The sequence below is a fragment of the Urocampus carinirostris genome, chromosome 8 (genome assembly GCF_059441175.1).
Source record: "Urocampus carinirostris isolate Australia breed hairy pipefish chromosome 8, RoL_Ucar_1.0, whole genome shotgun sequence".
NCBI classification, from domain to species: Eukaryota; Metazoa; Chordata; class Actinopteri; order Syngnathiformes; family Syngnathidae; genus Urocampus; species Urocampus carinirostris.
Window position 1 is genome coordinate 17,364,298 of NC_142356.1, and position 19,582 is coordinate 17,383,879.

The following is a 19,582-nucleotide window of genomic DNA, read 5'->3' on the forward strand; positions in this document are numbered from 1 at the left end:
GTAAGGACATAGAGCCTTATATAAAGACAATTCTATTCTATTTATTTTTGCTCAGGCAGATCAACGTGCCACTGAGCTTCAAAGCCATATTGGCCGCGTCAACGTCACGTGGTCGATTAGCGTCCGACCAATCAGGGAGCTGGAATTGACAGCGAGTGATAAAAACACCACGGACTCTTCCGCCTGCGTCTTGCAGGTGATGATTCGGTGGAGATTCCTTACAAGTGGATCAGAAGCAGACCGGGAATAGTTGATTTCAAGATTTCCCGGTCGCGCCATGGCGCCGTCCATCACTCGCCTGTGTCGTAGCGTGGCTTTCTCGACGTGGCTCGCCTCGTCCCTGTGCTCCGTACACCTGTTGTGTTTGGACTTCACCGTAGCCGGGAAGGAAGAGTGGTACACGGCCTTCGTCAACATCACCTACCTGGACCCGCTCACCGCCAAGCCGCGCAGCGAGAAAAGCGAATGCGGCCGCTACGGTGAGCACTCGCCCAAGAGGGAAGCCCGGGGGCTGGTGCTGGCTCCGTCGCTGCCGCAGGACCGGCAGATGTGCAAACCGGGGGCCCGCTTCCCGCCCGTGTCGCGTACCGTCGCCGCCTGGGTGGCGCTGGTGGCCGCGGGCAACTGCAGCTACCGCGACAAGATCCAGAACGCGGCTGCCCAGAACGCCTCGGCCGTGGTCGTGTACAATTTGGGCTCCGGTGGTACCAACGACACCATCACCATGCCCCACTCTGGTGAGATAAATTCAAATATATACCAGTAAAGGCAGTAGAGTGAACCGAGCGCGTGTTAGGGGTTTTCTTTCATTTTAGGATGAAAATGGTGCAAGAAACTTTTCCTAAATACAGTCCAAATGCAACCCCCCCCAAAAAGATAAATTAACAAAAGTTTATTTCGGTTTTTGAGTTTTTTTTTTCTTGCCCTCATGTAGGTTTTGCATACCTGTCAACCTCCACGGCTCCATGCCCGTACAAACTGTCGTATTTTCCCTTGCAAAATACAAAATAATCTTACACCATATTTTTTTACTTTCGGAATGATGCATGATGGGAAATCCCCATGCGGCAGACTCATGCGCACAGTAGCATCAAACCGCTCACTTCGTATGCAACGAAAAAAACTATACTGAGATAGAGGCTACCGCGGCGGACTCGTCAGACTTGATTGATTTGCCGTTTCGTGATAGTCGTTGTTCACTGGCTGGTACCATAATTGATAAATATGCGTTTTTCCGTACAGATTTTCTTGTACGTTTATTATGCATGTCTTAAAATGCATAATAAACGTACTTTGTACGGAAAAACGTACAGGTTGAGAGGTATGGTTTTGGATCAGTGGATGGTGTCGTAATAGTCTGTGGTCTGTGCAGCCCTTTGAGACTCCTTGAGATTAAGGGCTGTACAGATAAACGATTGACTTGACTTGGAGCGCATCTCGGAGTGGCACGGCAGCTGAGTGGTTAGCGCGTCTGCGGCACTGTTCTAATGTCATGGGTTTAAATCCAGCTACTAGCCTTCCTGTGTGGAGTTTGCATGTTCTCCCCATGCTTGCGTGGGTTTCCTCCGGGCACTCCGGTTTTTCCGACATTCCAAAAACATGCATTCCAGGTTAATGACATTTTCTAGTGATTCCATTTCTATCTATCTATCTATCTACCCTGGTCATATCCCTCGAGAGGGGTGGCCGACAGCAAGACGAACACATACAAATACAAAGAAAATAAAAAAGGGGAAAAGTCGCAAAAAACACACACAAAACTTTTGGCCAACCCAAATGCCCAAACACCCAAACAAGTTGAGCACCTCGGCAACCAAGTTGGTCATGCTTTTGTTTCTCCAGATGAAATGGGACACAAGAAAGCGGCCATGTCACTTGGGTCAGGGTGACACAACACACTCTTCTGTTCAACAGCAGGGCCCAACAGCTTTCACTGGTTTACCCCTGCCACATCATACAGGTGCCCTGCTCGTCCCTTAGAACTTGTCTAAACATCCCACTATCCTTTTACAAGACTTCTCATTCCTATCACCAACAAGAGCTCTAGCTTCTACTATGTTTAGACCTCTTTCCTCCAGTGCACTCATAACACCATCCATCCACGTCCATCGCGGCCTTCTTCTTGGTCTCCTTCCATTTACTTCTGCCCTGTAGATCCTCTTCAACATTCGCTCCTCATCCATCCTCTTCATGTTTCCTAACCAACTGAGTACTCTCTTATCCACTCGCTTGCTCAGTTCCACTATTACTCCAGTTCTCTCTCACAATTTAATTTCTCAATCTATCCAATCTTGCCACTCCCAACATACTCCTCAAACACTTAATCTTGAAAACATTCCATTACTAACTGACATGAATTTTTAGGGGTTGACTTAACTTCTAATAATTACAACCTGGTAATAACATACGTTTCGAAATGTACATCAAACTGGTAGCCCTTCACGCCAATCAGTTACAAAAACTTTAGAAGCGTTGGTGACTCCTGCCTAAGAGGAACAGCATGCATTATTAAGCTGCTTCTTGTGGTAAAACAACAAATATTGAATCAGAAACATTCAAAAATGCTTGAACTTATTATATAAACCTGCATTTTTGAAAATACTCTTGGTTGAGAAATTTTCATAAATACATAACCTGAGCCTCACCTGGCGGAAGCTGACATAATTGTAAGCTATCTGGCTGCTATGGGCACCCGGAAATGTGAAAACTTCACAGAAGGCTGGGCAAAAAAACAAAATGGTCACACAGTCCTTGGAATTTAAAAGAAATATTTTAAATCCCTTCATTTTAATTTGAGAATGAGCACCACCAGGCTGTACCTGCCTAAGACACACTATAGGAAGTGGTTCCCCCGACAACTGCTCGAAATGGGATCTGTGAACCTAAAGTGATGAACATTTTCCGCCTGCTCAGTTTATCTTAATACCAGGTGACAGTAAAATCAACAACTTCATGTAACAACTGAGAAAAACAAGAAAAAAAGTGCTGAAGTGAAGAAGCCAGAGTTTCTTGGAGCTGGCTTTTTGACAATCCAAACACCTTTCACAGTAAAACATTCAGATGTCTATCCATCCATCTTATGCCCCGCTTATCTTCAGCAGGGTCGCAGGGGTGCTGGAGCCCATCCCAGCCGTACTCTTGGTAGTGGGCAGGGGACACCCTGAACTGGATGCCGGCCAATTGCAGTGCGCACGGGGACATACAATTCATTCCCTCATTGACTCCTCGGGACAATTTAACCTGCCATGCATGTTTTTGGAATGTGGGAGGTAACCGGAGTGCCCAGAGGAAACCAAAACGTGCACAGGAAGGCTGGTAGCTGGATTTGAACCCATGACCTCAGAACTGTGCAGCGGACGTGCTAACCATTCATCTGCTGTGTCGACCCCTGCCTAAATCACTAACCCACTAGACGCACCATGTCAAACACCCACTTCATTCTGCCAAACTTCACAAAAAATAGTTTTCTCCCCGGAACTACACGATTCACGTAGGTCACCCGTTCTGACTCCAATTGGCAAATTTTGCTGAAGAAATTTTCATGACTGCATTTTTTTTCACCCAGTATTTCACAACAAATGCATGATTGCGGAATGTGGGAGGAGACCGGAGTGCCCGTAAAAAACACAGGCAAGCACAGGGAGAACATGGTAACTCCACACAGGAAGACTCGTAGCTGGATTTAAACCCATGACCTCAGAACTGATGCGCTAACCACTTAGCCACTCAGCCGCCGTGTGTATCTGAGATTGTTGTCTTAAATGTTTCAGAAATATGAAGGCAAAACTTCTCTATACACCAACTGTGCTTTTATTTTTCATTTTCATTTCACCTCCAGCAAGTTTATATAACTTTTATAATCTTCCAGTCCTTTGTTTTCCTTAAGGGAGTGGCCGCTTGCTACGTAAATTAAAACACCAGGATACCTCCAGGCTTAAACTTGGAAATGTGCTACTCCTTCCTGGCTTTTTGTCAGAAAAATATTCAAGATTTATCACAGGGTTCATCTTTTATGCTGCGAACCTTTTCGAGAATGATGGGGCCTGCAGGAGTATTTAGCCATCCGCAGCAATAAATTCTAGAACCTTGCATTTGGCACACATCCAATAGACAATAGTTTCACAGAAGCACATATTAGGCGGGACCTTTTTTGCCAGGACGTCTACTTACTTAAATCAAAGAGACAGGGTTTGTGGGGGTGATGTCACTGCTGGCAGACGGAGAGGAAGGCGATGAAGAGCGCTTCATCATTTCCGACTTGACCAATTGCTGAATGCCGAGCCAATCCAGCTGGGCTATTGAAAGGGGGAGTACCCTGACTCGGTTTAACACATTCAGTGCTGGATGTGTCATAAATCTACTTTACCAAGTTGGCTGTGAATAAATTAAGGTTTGTTTCAACCTTTCAGGTCCAACTGGATATGTAAACTAGGGTTCCCAAAGTTTTACTTAGCCAAAGAAAACACTGTTTTCCATTTATTACACCAAACCGGAGAAGTGTTGCTAGATTTTTCCCTTAAATAGAATATCAATAATAATACAAATGTTTGTACTTAAAAATATATTTATTTAATTATAAGAAAAAAAACTTTCATTAAAAGTAATATCTCCCTTTTGAGCACGACATTTGATTCATTTGCATTAAAAAAAAACTCAACTCAATAGGGATACTTCAGAAGTGTTTTATTGCATGAAATTCAATATCTGGATACATAAAATTGTTTTTTTTTTAAAGCAAGCACAGAAAAATGTAGCAAGCTATTTGAGTGTTGGCATTGAGGCTTATGAAAAATATAGTTTTTATAGGGGCCAACTAAGGGTGAGACACCAAAGTAAAAGTATTTTTATTTTTTTTTTATTTTATTTTTTTTTTTTTCGAAATAGTTGAGCACCATATTAAAGTGTTGATAAATTGTTTTAAAGTGTTTTTTGTTTTAATTATTTACCTGAATTTAGGAAAAAATACTGTTAGATTTCATATTTATTTTAGAAATAAGTTAAAACCTCTTTAAACCTCTGCAAAGACACCCAGCTGTTATTTTTTTATTTTGTATTTTTTAATCCAGGTAAGTACAATTGTATTACCCTAAACAGTCAAGTCAAATCATGTTTATTTGTATAGCCATTAATCACAAAGAGTTTCAAAGGGCTGTACAAACCACAGACTATTATTACACCATCCCCTGATATAAAACCTACATGGGGGCAAGGAAAAACTCAACCTCAACATGAGGAAAATGAAGAAACCTTGAGAAGGGACCGCACATGAGGTAATCCCCCTTCCAAGATGACCAGGTTGCAATGGATGTTGCAATAACAAATAATACACGGATAATGTCGACATAAAATATAGGTTATTCATATGCTATAGAATAGAAGTGTGTTTAAGCTTAGATTTAAACATTTCCACTGAGGTTGTAGATCGAATCTCAGGGGGAAGAGCATAGCACTGGGGGCCCGAACGGAGAATGCTCTCGAACCTGCGGATCTCTTCTTGGCTCTTGGGATCACTAGTAGACCAGCATTTTTAGAGCGAAGGCTCCGGACCGGAACATTGGGGAGATTAAATCTGAAAGATATGAGGGAGCAAGTCCATGCATGATTTTGTATACTACCAACAGAACCTTAAAATCACATCTTAAGCTAACAGGTAGCCAATGCAGGTTAGCCAAAATCAAACTTTCTTGTCTTAGTTAAAAGCCTCGCTGCAGCGTTTTGTACCAGCTGAAGGCTCTTGATTTTGGACTTCGTGAGACCGGAGAGTAGTGCATTACAGTAATCGAGACGGGAAGTAACAAACGCATGAATTATAATCTCCGCATCCGACTGAGACAGCATAGGGCGAATTTTAGCAATGTTGCGAAGATGGAAAAAAGCTGTTCTAGTAATATTCTTAACGTGTGTTTGAAAGAACAGATTGGGGTCAAATATGACACCTACATTTTTGACTGAGTCACTCTGGGTGATATTACATTTGTCAATGTTCAGAGCAGTTTTTGAGAAAAAGTCACGACATTTAGATGGACCAATAACTAACATTTCGGTCTTTTCAGAGTTAAGGCGCAAGAAGTTGAGTGACATCCATTCTTTTATCTCAGTGAGGAAGGCCTCCAAATTTCCACCGTTTAGTGTGGCAGATTCCTCCATCGGAAGATATAGTTGAGTGTCATCTGTATAGCAATGGAAACTGATATCATACTTGCGAATAATATAACCTAATGGAAGCATGTAAATGTTGAAAAGAAGGGGGCCAAGTACTGAACCCAGCGGAACACCACAGGTAACACAAAAGGGCTCAGATGTCATTTCACCATATTTAACACAATGCGTCCTATCTGAGAGGTAGGATCTGAACCATAAGAGGACTGTTCCCGAGAGACCAATCCATTTTTCCATCCAGTCTAGTAAGATATTATGGTCGTGTGGTATGAGTCTTTTTAAACGTGACCTTCTTGAACGTAGGTTTTGGCCCGACACAAGTCATACGCCTTTTCTTTGGAATCTATTAGAATACTCTGTCACTTTTTTTGCATTTATTTGATATTTGCGGGCAAAACAACAATCAACATTTTAATTCATGTTTTCTACTTTTGTCTTTTTACAATGAGCGTTTAAAAGTTTGCGTATGAGCTGCAGTCGAAGTTCCGCGCTTCTTTTTGATTGCTTTTTAGCAACAAAGAATTAACATGTTAAGCACAAAAAGGCCCTTGAAGGCCACTCCATATGTTTCTTAAAGGCCAAACAGTTACCGTTTGCATCATTATTAAATTGTAACTAGACTTTTCCAATCGTATCCACCCTATTTTCCAGTATACTTGAAAGGCGCGCCGGATTATAAATTGCACTTTAAAGTTCCTTGCCAGTTTGGGGTTTTTAGGTGCACTGTATAGTACAGAAAATACCTGTATTTGCCTGATTGTTTGAATCTCAATTATGTTTTTTCCCCTGGGTTTGTTTATGTGTGTGTGTGCAGGTACAGGTGACATAGTGGCCATCATGATCCCAGAGCAGAAAGGTCGTGAGATATTGGCGCTGCTGGAGCAGAAGGTGGCCGTCACCTTGCACATCAGTGTGGGGACGCGCAACCTGCAGAAGTATGTGAGCAGAACGTCCGTAGTCTTTGTGTCCATCTCCTTCATCATTCTCATGATAATCTCCCTCGCCTGGCTTGTCTTCTACTACATCCAGAGGTTCCGATATGCTAATGCCCGAGATCGCAACCAGGTATGGCTTGAGCTTTTTCCAAAAAAATATTACTGACTTATTACTATTGACTGCAATATTCTATTGCAGTGATGTCAAACTCAGTTAGTCTCTTGGGCCGATCCAGACTTTTTTGTTTTCAGCCAGGCTAGATCAGTAAAAGAATGTAATCTTGAAATTTTAAGCTTACCATAGTTTTTCAGTATTGTGCTTTATCATTCAGCCTACTTTAGTAGTCTACCCAACAAATTATAATTACAGATAACAAGGGATCTTCTCTAAGCATAATACGTTTATTCACAAAGAATGGGAAAAATGATTTTCATGATATGCAATTAATGCGTTAACTGGTTTACTTTAACAGTTGAGTAAATGCAGTTTCAATCCTGAACCAACTCGGCACACTATACAAACCCTAGTGCAGCTATGAAAAAATATAATTTTGCCTTAATTGTCTTACTGGTTTGAAATGGATTAAAAATGCAATATACATGTTTTAGGAGTGCATGGGCAATAATATTAGACTAATTCACATCAAACTACGGGGCTGGGCTTACTAAAGCTGAAAGTATATTTTACTGCCCTCTGGCGGCCAAGGTGTGCATCGTCTTTTAAAAAAAACGCTATAGATGTCACTGGATCCTTGCTGTCAATAAATAAGTGATTCCAATTCGGCAGTCAGGTACCAGCGGCTCTAGAGCTCCCTAGTGGATCCCTGTGGTTTATTTTATTTTATTTATTTAGTTGTTTATTTTAATGTTTTTTTTAATGTTTGATAATGGAAAGTGATAATGTTTCTGCAGGAGAATCAAACGCATGTAAATATATTTAAATATATTTACACGCGTACTCTTACTACATCCACCTGCGACAAAACGCCCAAGCATTTTCTAGAAAAAGCAACCAAAACTTCCCTTAAACATTTGTTACCTCTTAAACTAATTAAAATGTAAAACATCATGGCGACTGGCTTGCCAGGGTGCATTTTTCCACCGATGACATCACAGCTCAGGATGACAAAGGCAAGACATGCTGTCTTCAAAATGCATTCTCTGAAAATAACTGTAGATAGATGGATACTTTATTCATCCCCGTAGGGACATTCACACTTCCAGCAGTATCCTTTTGTTGTTTATTAACAGGATGGCCTTAGGGTGCTGCGTTGTAGTTAGCAACAGCGGAGTGGATGACGTCACACGCTAGTGCAAAAGTTCGACGTCCCTGCAACAGATGGAAATCTTTGTGCCCAGGGTTACACCACCTCTTGTTCACGTAGATAGCGAGTCCACCTCCTCTCCGCTTCCCGCAGGCTTTTGTGTCTCTTTCCCTAACAGCGCTAAAGCTCCAGGTAGCTCTATGTTAGCGTCCGGGATGCTAGACGTGAGCCACGTTTCCGTAAAACACAGCAAACTGCACTCCCTGTACGCTTTGATTTTTTTCTCCAGCACAGCATGTTCGTCGGTCTTATTTGGTAGAGAGTTCACATTTACCATGATTACGGACGGTACCGAAGACTTATAACTCCGCTAGCCGCTTAGCCTTAGCTTCGGCTCTGCATCCACGATAGGGCCCCCTCATCACGCCAGCACGAGAATTCTTCAGGGCAAGGAGTTGATTCCTCGAATCAACGCATTTTTGTGCATTAAAACCTATAACGATAGGATAGAAAGTAATCTAAAGTGTAGTTGTCAAACGGGACGAAAAACACCGAAAATAGGAGCAGACACTTAAAACAATAAATCACAAAAAGAGCGAAATAACACGGAACTACTGGAAAGGCTGCCGCTCGCGGCGGCGGCGGCACCACTATGTTGTATTCTAACGATGACATAATATATATAGTTTTTATGCAAAAACATGTTCTGTTTTCTCACATTTTGCCTGATTAAGAATTGGGGAACACCTTTTAAAATATGGAGGGGGGGTTTCGGTTCCGCAGAGACGCTTGGGAGATGCTGCCAAAAAAGCCATCAGCAAGCTTCCCATACGGACGATTAAGAAAGGAGACAAGGTAAGCAGGTGTTTTGTGACAGTATTTATTCGCACTCAAACGTATGAACGCCATGACATTTTCATTCAAGGAGACAGAGCGCGACTTTGACAGCTGTGCCGTGTGCATCGAGGCCTACAAGCCCAATGACGTTGTCAGGGTTTTGCCTTGCAGGTTAGCTTTTTTATTTTTATTTTCAGATGTGGCGACATTTGTCGCTCCATTTGCTCTCGGTGCACGTTTCTAATGCCATGTATAACTCTTCCAGGCATGTGTTCCATAAGCACTGCGTGGATCCTTGGTTGCATGTTCACCAGACGTGCCCGATGTGTAAAATGAATATACTGAAGGCCTTGGGAATCTCTGTGAGTTGTTTTTTCTACTTTGCTTGCTGGCGATATTTTACCATAAGGGTTTTAAGCTTAAAAGGAACACTGTGTAATATCTGACCGCTAGTGTCACATGACGCTCAGCTATTGAAGGCCGACATCGTTGGCCATTTTGCTGCTACGGATACCCCCCCCAAAAACCAAAACCTTGTGAAAGGCTGGGCATAAAAATGAGAAGGAAAAAAAGTGTTGTTTGGTCACTTGGAGTCTCCGTAGTTTGTGTTCTTCCTTGTGCTTTGAAGCACTCGTTTTCAGTTGCACTACACAATACTGCTAAGGTTACCAGTGTCTGTGTTCATAGCACTGCAAGTTAACTTTATAAACGCCTGGTCCTGAGTTCTGCTAATGTTAGTGTCTGAATTGGGGACGTTAGCTGATAATTTTAGTGTGTGCATTGGTGACGCAGGGCACTTAATGTTAATGCCTGCGCCAAAGTTTGTTGGTTTGCATTTACATTTTTCTCACCTACTAATCGCTGCTAATACTTTCCTCCATGTTGCTAACATTAGCTTCTAGCGTCAACGAGGCCTGTTTTGTATGCATTTACCCACCTTGAACCTAGTTACTGCCACTAGTGCTAGCATCAGAATTATTCACGTTAGCTGCCAATAGTAGTGTCGACGTCGATGATGCAAACTGCTAAGGCTACTGCAAGCATCACACCTTGTTAAACACTGTTCACTCTGACTGAGAGCTTCTTAATGTTACTAGTGTCTGTGTTAATATAATTAGCAACTAGCTTCAGCAATGCCTAGTTTTTATGCCTTTTCGCCTCTTGTGTCTACTGTGTAATCCTAGCTTCTGTGTCACAAACCACGCCTGTGACACCAGGTTTGTAGGGCTGTAGGGGTCGGGAACCTAGGGGTCTTTTCTTGAGTACATCTGGCTCTGAGATAAAATGAAAACCTCCGCCATATTCCTGAACCATTCCAAATGTGACCTGAGCAATAAAGATCGTAAACCATGCGATGTCAAACCAACATCACTAAGAATTCAGTACAGTATATAAACAGTAGGGCCTAGTCTCAACTACGGTTTACAATCACACCAACATGACCTGTTTTGGCAGTACATCGCTAAGGGATCCTTTATGTGGAAGCCCATTTTAGTGAAATTTGGGTGGTCACTAAATTATTTTAACCAAAACTTTATTCACCAATTAAATTAAAGAGCCAAGTTTATTCTTTTCATAACTCGTCTCGCCTTTTTTGAGCACCATATACGTTTTTCAGGAAAACGGACAAAAAACCTTTTTTAGGTATTCTGAAGGGTGGCTACACACAACTTTAAGTCAATTATTTTTACAGTTTTTGATAGTGTAATTTAATTTAATCAAGACATACACACTTTTTATGGATTCATGCCTTTTTCTTTTACTAATCATCTACAGACTACTTGAATAGAACACAAAACAAGAAAATAAACTAAAGACAGATCGAGTTTGGAATCTTTACTGGCCCGTTTAGGTAAATAACAACGATGTCTTAATTATTACGTTATTGTCAAGTCACATTTATTTTTTATAACCCTTAAAAATGTCTCAAAGGACTGCACAGGATTACAATTACACCATCGCCTGATCTTAAACCAACATGCGGGCAAGGAAAAACTCAAAACCTCAGCGTGAGGAAAAAAGAAACCTTGAGAAGGGGCCTTACAAGAGGTAATCCCCATTCCAGGATGACCTGGGTGGAATAGATTTAGCATTGAGTCACAGTACACAAAACATAGTAAACATCAATAAAAGAGAACACTAGGTAACATGTTGAATTTGTCCAAAAAGTGCATGACAGCAACGACGCCTCAAGCCTGTAAACTTTTCCAAAAAGTCCATAACAGGAACGACGCAGCTTCCCATCTCTGCCTTGATAAACCTGATTTGAAACAATTATTCAGGACAAGAATGACAGTCAAATTGACCGTCAACACTCTTAAGTTACTGCTGGAGGGAGACATATTTTATGTGGTTTATTTACTGTATATTGATATGGGACAAAGGCTCTGGCATTATCATTTCATAAATGTTTTCAAATCATCAAACGTCACTCAATAAAATAAAATTCGCTGAAGAATTAGCTTTTGTCTGGAGACCAATTTTGGCAGTTTTGTTGGGACCCGATGTTGTGGAATGCTCTGCCCTCTGAGAGTCGATCTGCAACCTCAGTGGAACCGTTTAAATCCCGGCTTAAAACACACTTATGTATTATAGCTTTTGAATAACCTATATTTCATGTTGACACTATGTCTGTGTTATTTGTTATTGCAACATCCATTGCAGCCTGGTAGTTATGAATGTTTGCTTTGTTAGGGTTTTGTGTGTACGAGATAAGGAGTGGGATTTCAGTTTTCTTCATCATGTAGGTTTTAGATCAGGGGGTAGTGTAATATAAGTCTGTTGTTTGCTATAGTCTGTGGTCTGTGCAGCCCTTTGAGGGTCTTTGTGATTAAGGGCGGCACAAATAAACTTGACTTGGAGGCAAAGAGGTAGCACAACTGTTGATAATAAGTATCCATTTACTGTACACTTAAAATCAAAGTTACAGTAACTTTGACTTAAACTAAGTCTTTTTACTGCCACAATTTTCTATATTTTAAATACGACTTGACTCAAAATATATGGTGTGGCTCGCTCAAAAAAATTAAAATTCAAAAATATTCTTATGTCTCCTTGGGTCAAAAAAGTTTCCAACCCCTGCTTTAGTGCTTACTGAACTCTACCAATGGGAAAGACGGTGTCTTTGACTTTATAAACTGATTTTGTTTTTATATCATTCATCGATTGGAATTTAAATTGGTCAATGCTGTCTGTCTAGCTCAATCCTGACTGCTCTGATGAGTCGCTGCCGGACTACGAGATGTCCCTCGAGGGTCCGTCTGCTGAACAAGTCATCAGCGGGGCCAACGAAATCACCGTCAACGAGAGCTCCGTAGCGATGGAACTGGTTGACAGAGCGCAGAGTCCGGTCCGGCTCAGTCGGAACTTTGAGGTGGCCCCGCAGGCAGAGGAGAACTACTTCATTTCCAGCAGTAAGGGACTTCAGTTATGTTTTTTTAACAAGGTGAATACAATTGCCTTACATTTTTAAAACTGTTTACCCGAAACGGTTGTCCTATTTACAGTGTTCCCTCGTCATATCGCCATTCGACTTTCGCAGCCTAACATAGTACATTGCTTGTTTGACAAAAATAAACTAAATATGAATAAAATTATGACTCACAACACGTGGTAAGCTTTCTCTCCTGGCTTTGATCTCTTTGATCTCCGGCAAAACTAACATAAAATGCGACAGAAACAAAATGAAAATAAATCCAAACAGCTTGCCAACATCATTTTTGCCGTTCCATGTATTCCGTTACTCCCCAAGCCTGCACAAAATGTAGTCATTTTATTCATATTTAGTTTCTTTTGTATTTTATTAGGATATTTGGTATTGGAGTAATCCAAAAGTAATTGAAAGTAATCAAGTTAAAGTAACCCTACCCAACCCTGCCCATATCAACAAATATACCACTTTAAATTTGTCTCCCTCCCGCAGTTCCATATGATTGGTTTAGGTTCATTTTGACGTTCGTTTTTTTCCTTAAATAATGGATTCAGAACATGATGCATGCAGTTTTTTTGTACAAATGTCACATACGGGTCAGGTGTATCGACATTTCGTTCTGTGTACATTGTTACAAAGAATGACAATACAAAGGAAATTATTATTATTATTATTATAATGATAAAAACAACAAGTTTCCTGCTGTACAGTATTTCAGCGCAGGTGCTTTGGTTCTTTCTCTTCTTTGTTGTTTTTTTGTTGTTTTTTTTGCAACCGGCTTTGTGATCAGCACTTGCTGCTTGGTTTGGTCACTCCTGAAAACTGTGCTTGTGATCTACTATTATTTATTCCTTCGTTTTAATTGTCATCATTCTCATCTTTTTATCCCCTCAGACACCTTTACAAAAAGTCACAGAAAGGAGATAACATGCAATGCGATAAGTGAACTTGCTGCGGAATACAAGTAAAAAGACCCCTCTGTTTACGTGGTTAATAGGGACCAGAACCACCTGTGAAAAGTGAAAATCCAAGAACTAGCGTTGCATCTTCATAAAAGCCCCCAAAGGGTTAAACATACCTCGAGATTTTGTCATTACTGACTGAGATTATACGACTGTAACAAAAGACAATTATAGATTTCCAAATATTAACAAACAACACATAATAGCAGTTGAATGAATTGTTTTATTGTCATTTTACAAAAGTAAAAACAAATTGTGGGGCTTCTCCTTGCAGTGTAAGAAACAATTTAGACAGCGGCCAGCTAGCTGCATGCTAGTTTCGGGTGTCCTCAAAAAAAGACCGATCTCTGCGATTATTAAAGGAAGACTGTCCTAAATGTAGTGGTTTCCCACGAGTTGTTTCTCTAAGTCATCCATTTCATGAGTAGCGAACCTAGCGTTAGCAAGATACAGGGTCTGCAGCGGTAACTTCGAAAAAGTTGTGAGCCTAGCAGTAGCCCGGACCAGCAGCACCGCTTTTGCCTTCCCCCAGATGCTGCCCGAGTGTCTTCTGAAATCAGATAATAATCCACGAACCACCTGCTGGTCTTCAGCATTTTTTTGCATTCTTCTGACTTTTCCTAGGATCCGATTTAATTGATGAATTTCTTTTCAATGTAGCGAGCCGTTACAAACTAGCGATGCGCCGAGTTTGTTTTGACCACAGCTGTTTGAATGACAGCATACACGAGCCTATCAGAGTCACGCACCCAACACAGAGCGCCTCTGTCACGGCTGAGCACGATGCTCGATACAATTATTTTCATGACAACAATAACTAAATAAATTCATTTGAAATCCGGAAAGGACTGAACTAGCAATAATTAAAAAAGTACTGAGAGTCTACTCTACAACTAAATCAGGTGCTTGACGGCGGTGAGTGGTCTGTAGTGGTCGTCTCTGGGCCTGCTCATGACCTGGATTTTTCTTCAAGCAAGCAAGATTCTCCTGTGTAGCGGTGCTTGTATAAAGAGGAACTGCATATGGTTTCTACTTTGTGGAAATTCATCAAACACGAGTGGTTATTGAACCGATTCACAGTGAAAATTGAGGGGAATATTGTTTTGCTAACTGTTTGACACAAGAAAGTCATATGCATATTTGTTTATCATTTTGTCATGTTTCCTTTGTGTTCAGGTGAGCACCAGGTACCACTCAGCAGCGATTCCAACTCTTCACTCAACACGGTTAACGGGCCTCAAGTGGACAATTTTGTACAGTTTCCAAGTGCCAGTATCTTGGAAATGGAGAACCAGCAGGAGGGCAGCCCAAGTACCTGACACAAACTCACTCTGTTTCCATTTACTGGACATATTTTTCCCCTGCATCCAAGACCTGTCGCCTGCTATTGTTGAGGCTTCCTGAGATACCTTCCACCCGTGATTCTCTCCTGCTGTTTTTGCACAATAAGTAGCAAAATTCCACCGCTTTCCTGACGGAAGATTCCCACATTCTGAATTTTCCTGCACAATCCATGCGCCACGCCAAAGGCAGTTTTTCAACATCCAGACCATTCTCCTAATGACGATTACTTCATTAATTTTTCAAGCTGTTATTTATCCTGCTATTCCTTGATTAACAATTGAACACTATTTTTAACTTCTTTTTTTGTTGTTAGAAATGGACAGTGTTTGAAATTGATAAAAGCACAAACACAATTTGGTGATTAATTCAAGAGGTGGAACAATTGATTAATCAACAATGAATTTTTATCAAATATATATTTTTACTGAGCCATTTGTTATTTAAAATTCAAACACTCTTAATTTGATCCTGTCTTATATATATGGTCACGATTTGCATTTGTATTTCTCTTTTTCTTTTCAATCATGTTGTAACAAACATGACCTCACTAAATCAGCAAATCGTCCAAAAAGGAAAGGGCGATGATAGGTTGAAGCCAAAGGCTTATAAGAGACCTGTGCCCAAAACAACTTTGGATGCTTCTCGCAATCATTTAAACAAATCATTATCTTACATCTTCTTAACAATAATTTGTAAGTCCATTACGATATTATCAAATTATTTGAATTGGAGGATGTATTTTACAGTCTCGATTCGATATTGTGGTCATAAAGCAGATTTAGATATAATTGAACTGATTTAATGCCAAGGTCAACCGGTTTGATTTATTTTGGTTACGCTGGTAGCAGCTCTAATTAATTGACATCAGAAAACCCCAAAAATTGGATCATTGTTGTTCAAAAAAATAGATTTCATGGGAAATGTAAAAAATATTCTTACTTTAGAAGTTTTGACTCATTTCAGTTGAGAAAACTCTTTAATTGATTCTAAAAGGACAGTGTGTTATTTTCTGCCTCCTAGTGGTAGAATAAGATTATTTATTTTAAAAAAAGAAATCAATATTGATATAATTAATTAGCAAAAATACACGATCGATCTTCTAAACTTTTAAAATAATCGTAGGTCAACAAATTTGCATTTATTTTGCATAACATGAGCCTCGCATAGAGACCGCTGACATAATTGTCCGCTATCTTGCTGCTGAGGGGAGTCAAAAACCCAGAAGAAGGCTGGACAAAAAAATGTGCACTTTGGTCACTTTAAGTCTCTGTAGTCTGTATTCTTCCTTGTGCTTTTAACCCTTTCTTATAGTCACACCAGGGGTCTCCAATTTTTATCAAGCTTAGAGCTTTGCTACTAATTAGCGCAAAGGGCATCCAGTTTGAGATGCATTTCGAAAAATAACATATGTTATTACTAAGTTGTTACTATGTTATTACCAGGCAATTGTTGGAAAATAGGGTTACAACTTTTTTTTTAAAGAAAAGATTTTACTTGAAAATCACTATGAACCAGCACCGGGCTATTTTTGGAACAGGTCCGCAGGCACCTGAGCGGTCCTATTAGGAGACCCGGGGGACCACGTCGGAGACCCCTGCATAGAACAAGCGACATTTAGTAGTCAAATAATACACACTGTTACCTTTAAAAATATTTTGTTGATTAATCAGTTCTCAGATATTGCTTTCTTCATTAATCATTGCACTTCTGATTAAGTCTGTTCAAGACACAAAGGACGGGCACAATAGTTTTCTTACAGTAATAAATGTCTTTTTCAGAGTTTTATTCAGGATCACTGCCAAATCATTATTTATGGTACTACTAATATTAATTCGATATCTAACTGGATATTCGGCTAAGCCTTCCATATTCCCTACATACTTTCTCTTCCTTTCACTGTCGTTTTTGCACAATCGTGTCTACCTTTAAGGTCAGGAGGAAAAAATCTGCCATGGTAAAAAGGGAAATGGTAGTGGACCAATCATGAGACGCCCTACGTAACACTGTTTACTGTCGCCGAGTAGTAAATGCTGCATAATTGTGAAAGATTTGTAAAAGAATCGTGGAACACCAGCTTTAACTTAAGTAGCCCAGAGTAGAGGTAAGGTTGGGCCTGAAAAATTCAGTCCAACCTGACCCAGGCATGTGTTGAAGCCTGACTCAACCCAAGCCGGACCAATTATCTTGATTTGCATGACTGGGCCCTAAGCAAACCCGAAATTTTAAATTTTGGGGGAGTACTCTGGAGGAAGAGTGGTTATTAATGATAACAAATTAAAGCTTGTCTTTTGTAGCAAAATCTATGTTAAACAAGACTGTATTAACATTTCCATCTTCTATATTTCAGTGTCTTCACCGGTTACATTAACTGCCAATTTTTTCCATTAACTGTTTTTAGTTCGTTAGTTTTTTTGAGTTGACGGGAACATTTTACGGCCTTCCGTCATTTTAACGCGTTGGAAACTCAACCACAGCAGCAGAACGTCCTCAAGGATCTAGCGCAGCACTTTAAGAGAGAGAGTGAGACGCAGAGAGACGAGATCAATGACGGGTAAATAATGAAAAAATTGGGTTGGGTTTAAGATCTTACCTCTAGCCCACAGCTCCCCCTATAGACAGGCTGATTTTCCATACAGTGACACCTCTAGTTGTCAAACATCAACGATGATCTATTTCTTGAAAATCTGTTGCACTTTATCCCTCCGAAGAATGTGAGAAACTGGAAAGCAAATCACTGAAAACGACAGGAGCACAGTGCTGATTGGCAGTGTTGGGCACATAATTAAAGATAGTAACTTGTTACAGTTACCAGTTACTTTATTTAACAAGTAACTCCGTTATCCCACAGATTACTGACACCAAAAAGTAGCGCGTTACTCTAAAAGTACCTATATAGTTACAAATTACCCTATATACTTGCATAGAAGCCAACCCCCTAACAATGTTTTAAAATAGCCACATAGTAAAATGTGTACGCTACACCAACCGAGACACTCCATATCCTTTTTGTCCTTTGTCTTCAAACCATTCCAAAAATCTCCAGTTCCTGACAATTCCTTTTTTTTTTCTTGAGGCATTGTGTAATGCAAAAATAATTGAACAAATAAAAAAATCAAAGTTCTGCACACTCTAAGTTTAAATTCTGTGCTTACATTTACCCTTATGGTGTTGCCTTATTCTGTTGCCAATAGAAGCAACGCCCCCCTCTCTACGTGTGGTCCACTATTTGCTACTGGAGATACACAACCAAATATGCACATATTAACTGAGTCCCTGATTTGAGTATTTTATGTAATAGTTTTAAATTCTGCTTAGATGCGAGTACACACTGCAGGGAGAATATCTCCATGAGGAGAAATTCAGTGTTCCCCTACTCTGTGCTTGAGACGGCGCCACCATAACTATTTAGTTGTATTCTGTAGGTAAATGTAAGCATGCCCTCCCTTCAGCGAATGTGAAGGCCGATCGAAGGTTGTAAGTGATGCGGGATTATTAATCAGTCAGAGGACATTGAGTATCAAATCTCTGCATATAATGAGTGGTATAACGCAGTAACGCACCCTGAAGTAACAACATAAGAGTTACAAGATTTTATCAATAATGTGTTACTTTACTGGTAAAAGGGAAAACTGCATTCCAGGAACATGTTCCTTTGTAACGCGTCAGTCCCAACACTGCTGATTAGGCAATCAACGTGTGCTTCCTTGTACTATCTGATAGTGGGGCCAATATATTGCACACTGTCCAGCAGAGATAAAACCATCACTATTTTCTAATGTTCAGAGTTCTTGTGTGTTATGAGAGAAATGCTGTTTCTTATTCTTCCTGCATGTGTAAGCATTGTGATGGAATAAATTTCATGTTTTTACTCGTGACTCCTGATGAGTAATTGTGGGATTTGCTGGTCAACACTCTTGGCATCCTAAACGCTGGATTTTTTTATTTTTATTAAATTGATTTATTTTAGAGCGGTGCAATGCATACCTGTCAAGCTCCAGGGCTCCATGCCCTTACAAACTGTCGTATTTTCCCTTACAAAATAATCTTACACCATATTTTTTTAAACGTGTTTATTTATGTAGTTTGACATGTTGTATTGTACATGTTTTTCGTTATATCATATATATTGTTAATCAACATTTTGTTGTGGGATACTGAGTTGCTCGACATTAATGAGGTTTATTATAAAAAAAGTTCAAAAATGAAGAAGCTTGGACGTTCACTGTAGAAGGAAAAAATACATGCAAATATAACTAAGTAGAATATTCTTATTCAAATTACTAATTCATTTTCTGCATTAAATTATTGTTGGTAATATACTTATTATAGGGATAACCACAAACCTGTCTTTTTTCATTTTCTCCTTTCATACTTCCTTTTTTTCTTAACTTCTTTATACAACATAATAATTCATAATATAATGCATCAAAGCAAGTGTGCCGGTTGAGAGCCGGCTCTCTTTAATAAGTTGAGCCGAAAAAGCCGCTTCTCTAAAAAGAGACGGGCTTCCTTTCACTGCACAACTACCACAGAATGATGCATGATGGGAAATCCCCAGGCTGCAGACGCATGCGCACAATAGCATCAAACCGCTCACTTCGTTTGCAATGAAAAAAAACGATACAGACATAGAGGCTACCGCGGCGCACT

The 19,582-nt window shown here is 40.2% G+C and overlaps 1 protein-coding gene across 2 annotated transcripts; it reads left to right on the forward strand.

Moving 5' to 3' along the window:
* Nucleotides 1–86: 86 nt before the first annotated feature.
* rnf150a (ring finger protein 150a) lies at nt 87–18,755 on the forward strand. 2 transcript variants are annotated; one of them, XM_088341803.1, is made up of 8 exons: nt 87–737; nt 6,974–7,098; nt 7,189–7,224; nt 9,143–9,214; nt 9,285–9,367; nt 9,462–9,558; nt 12,396–12,609; nt 14,765–18,755. In XM_088341803.1, exons 1-8 carry the CDS (start codon nt 278–280, stop codon nt 14,905–14,907), a joined length of 1,230 nt encoding a protein of 409 aa, XP_088197929.1. In that variant the 5' UTR covers nt 87–277; the 3' UTR covers nt 14,908–18,755. The 2 variants fall into 2 exon arrangements, with proteins under 2 accessions (XP_088197929.1, XP_088197928.1); XM_088341802.1 differs by having other exon boundaries at nt 89–737; nt 6,974–7,224.
* Nucleotides 18,756–19,582: the final 827 nt, after the last annotated feature.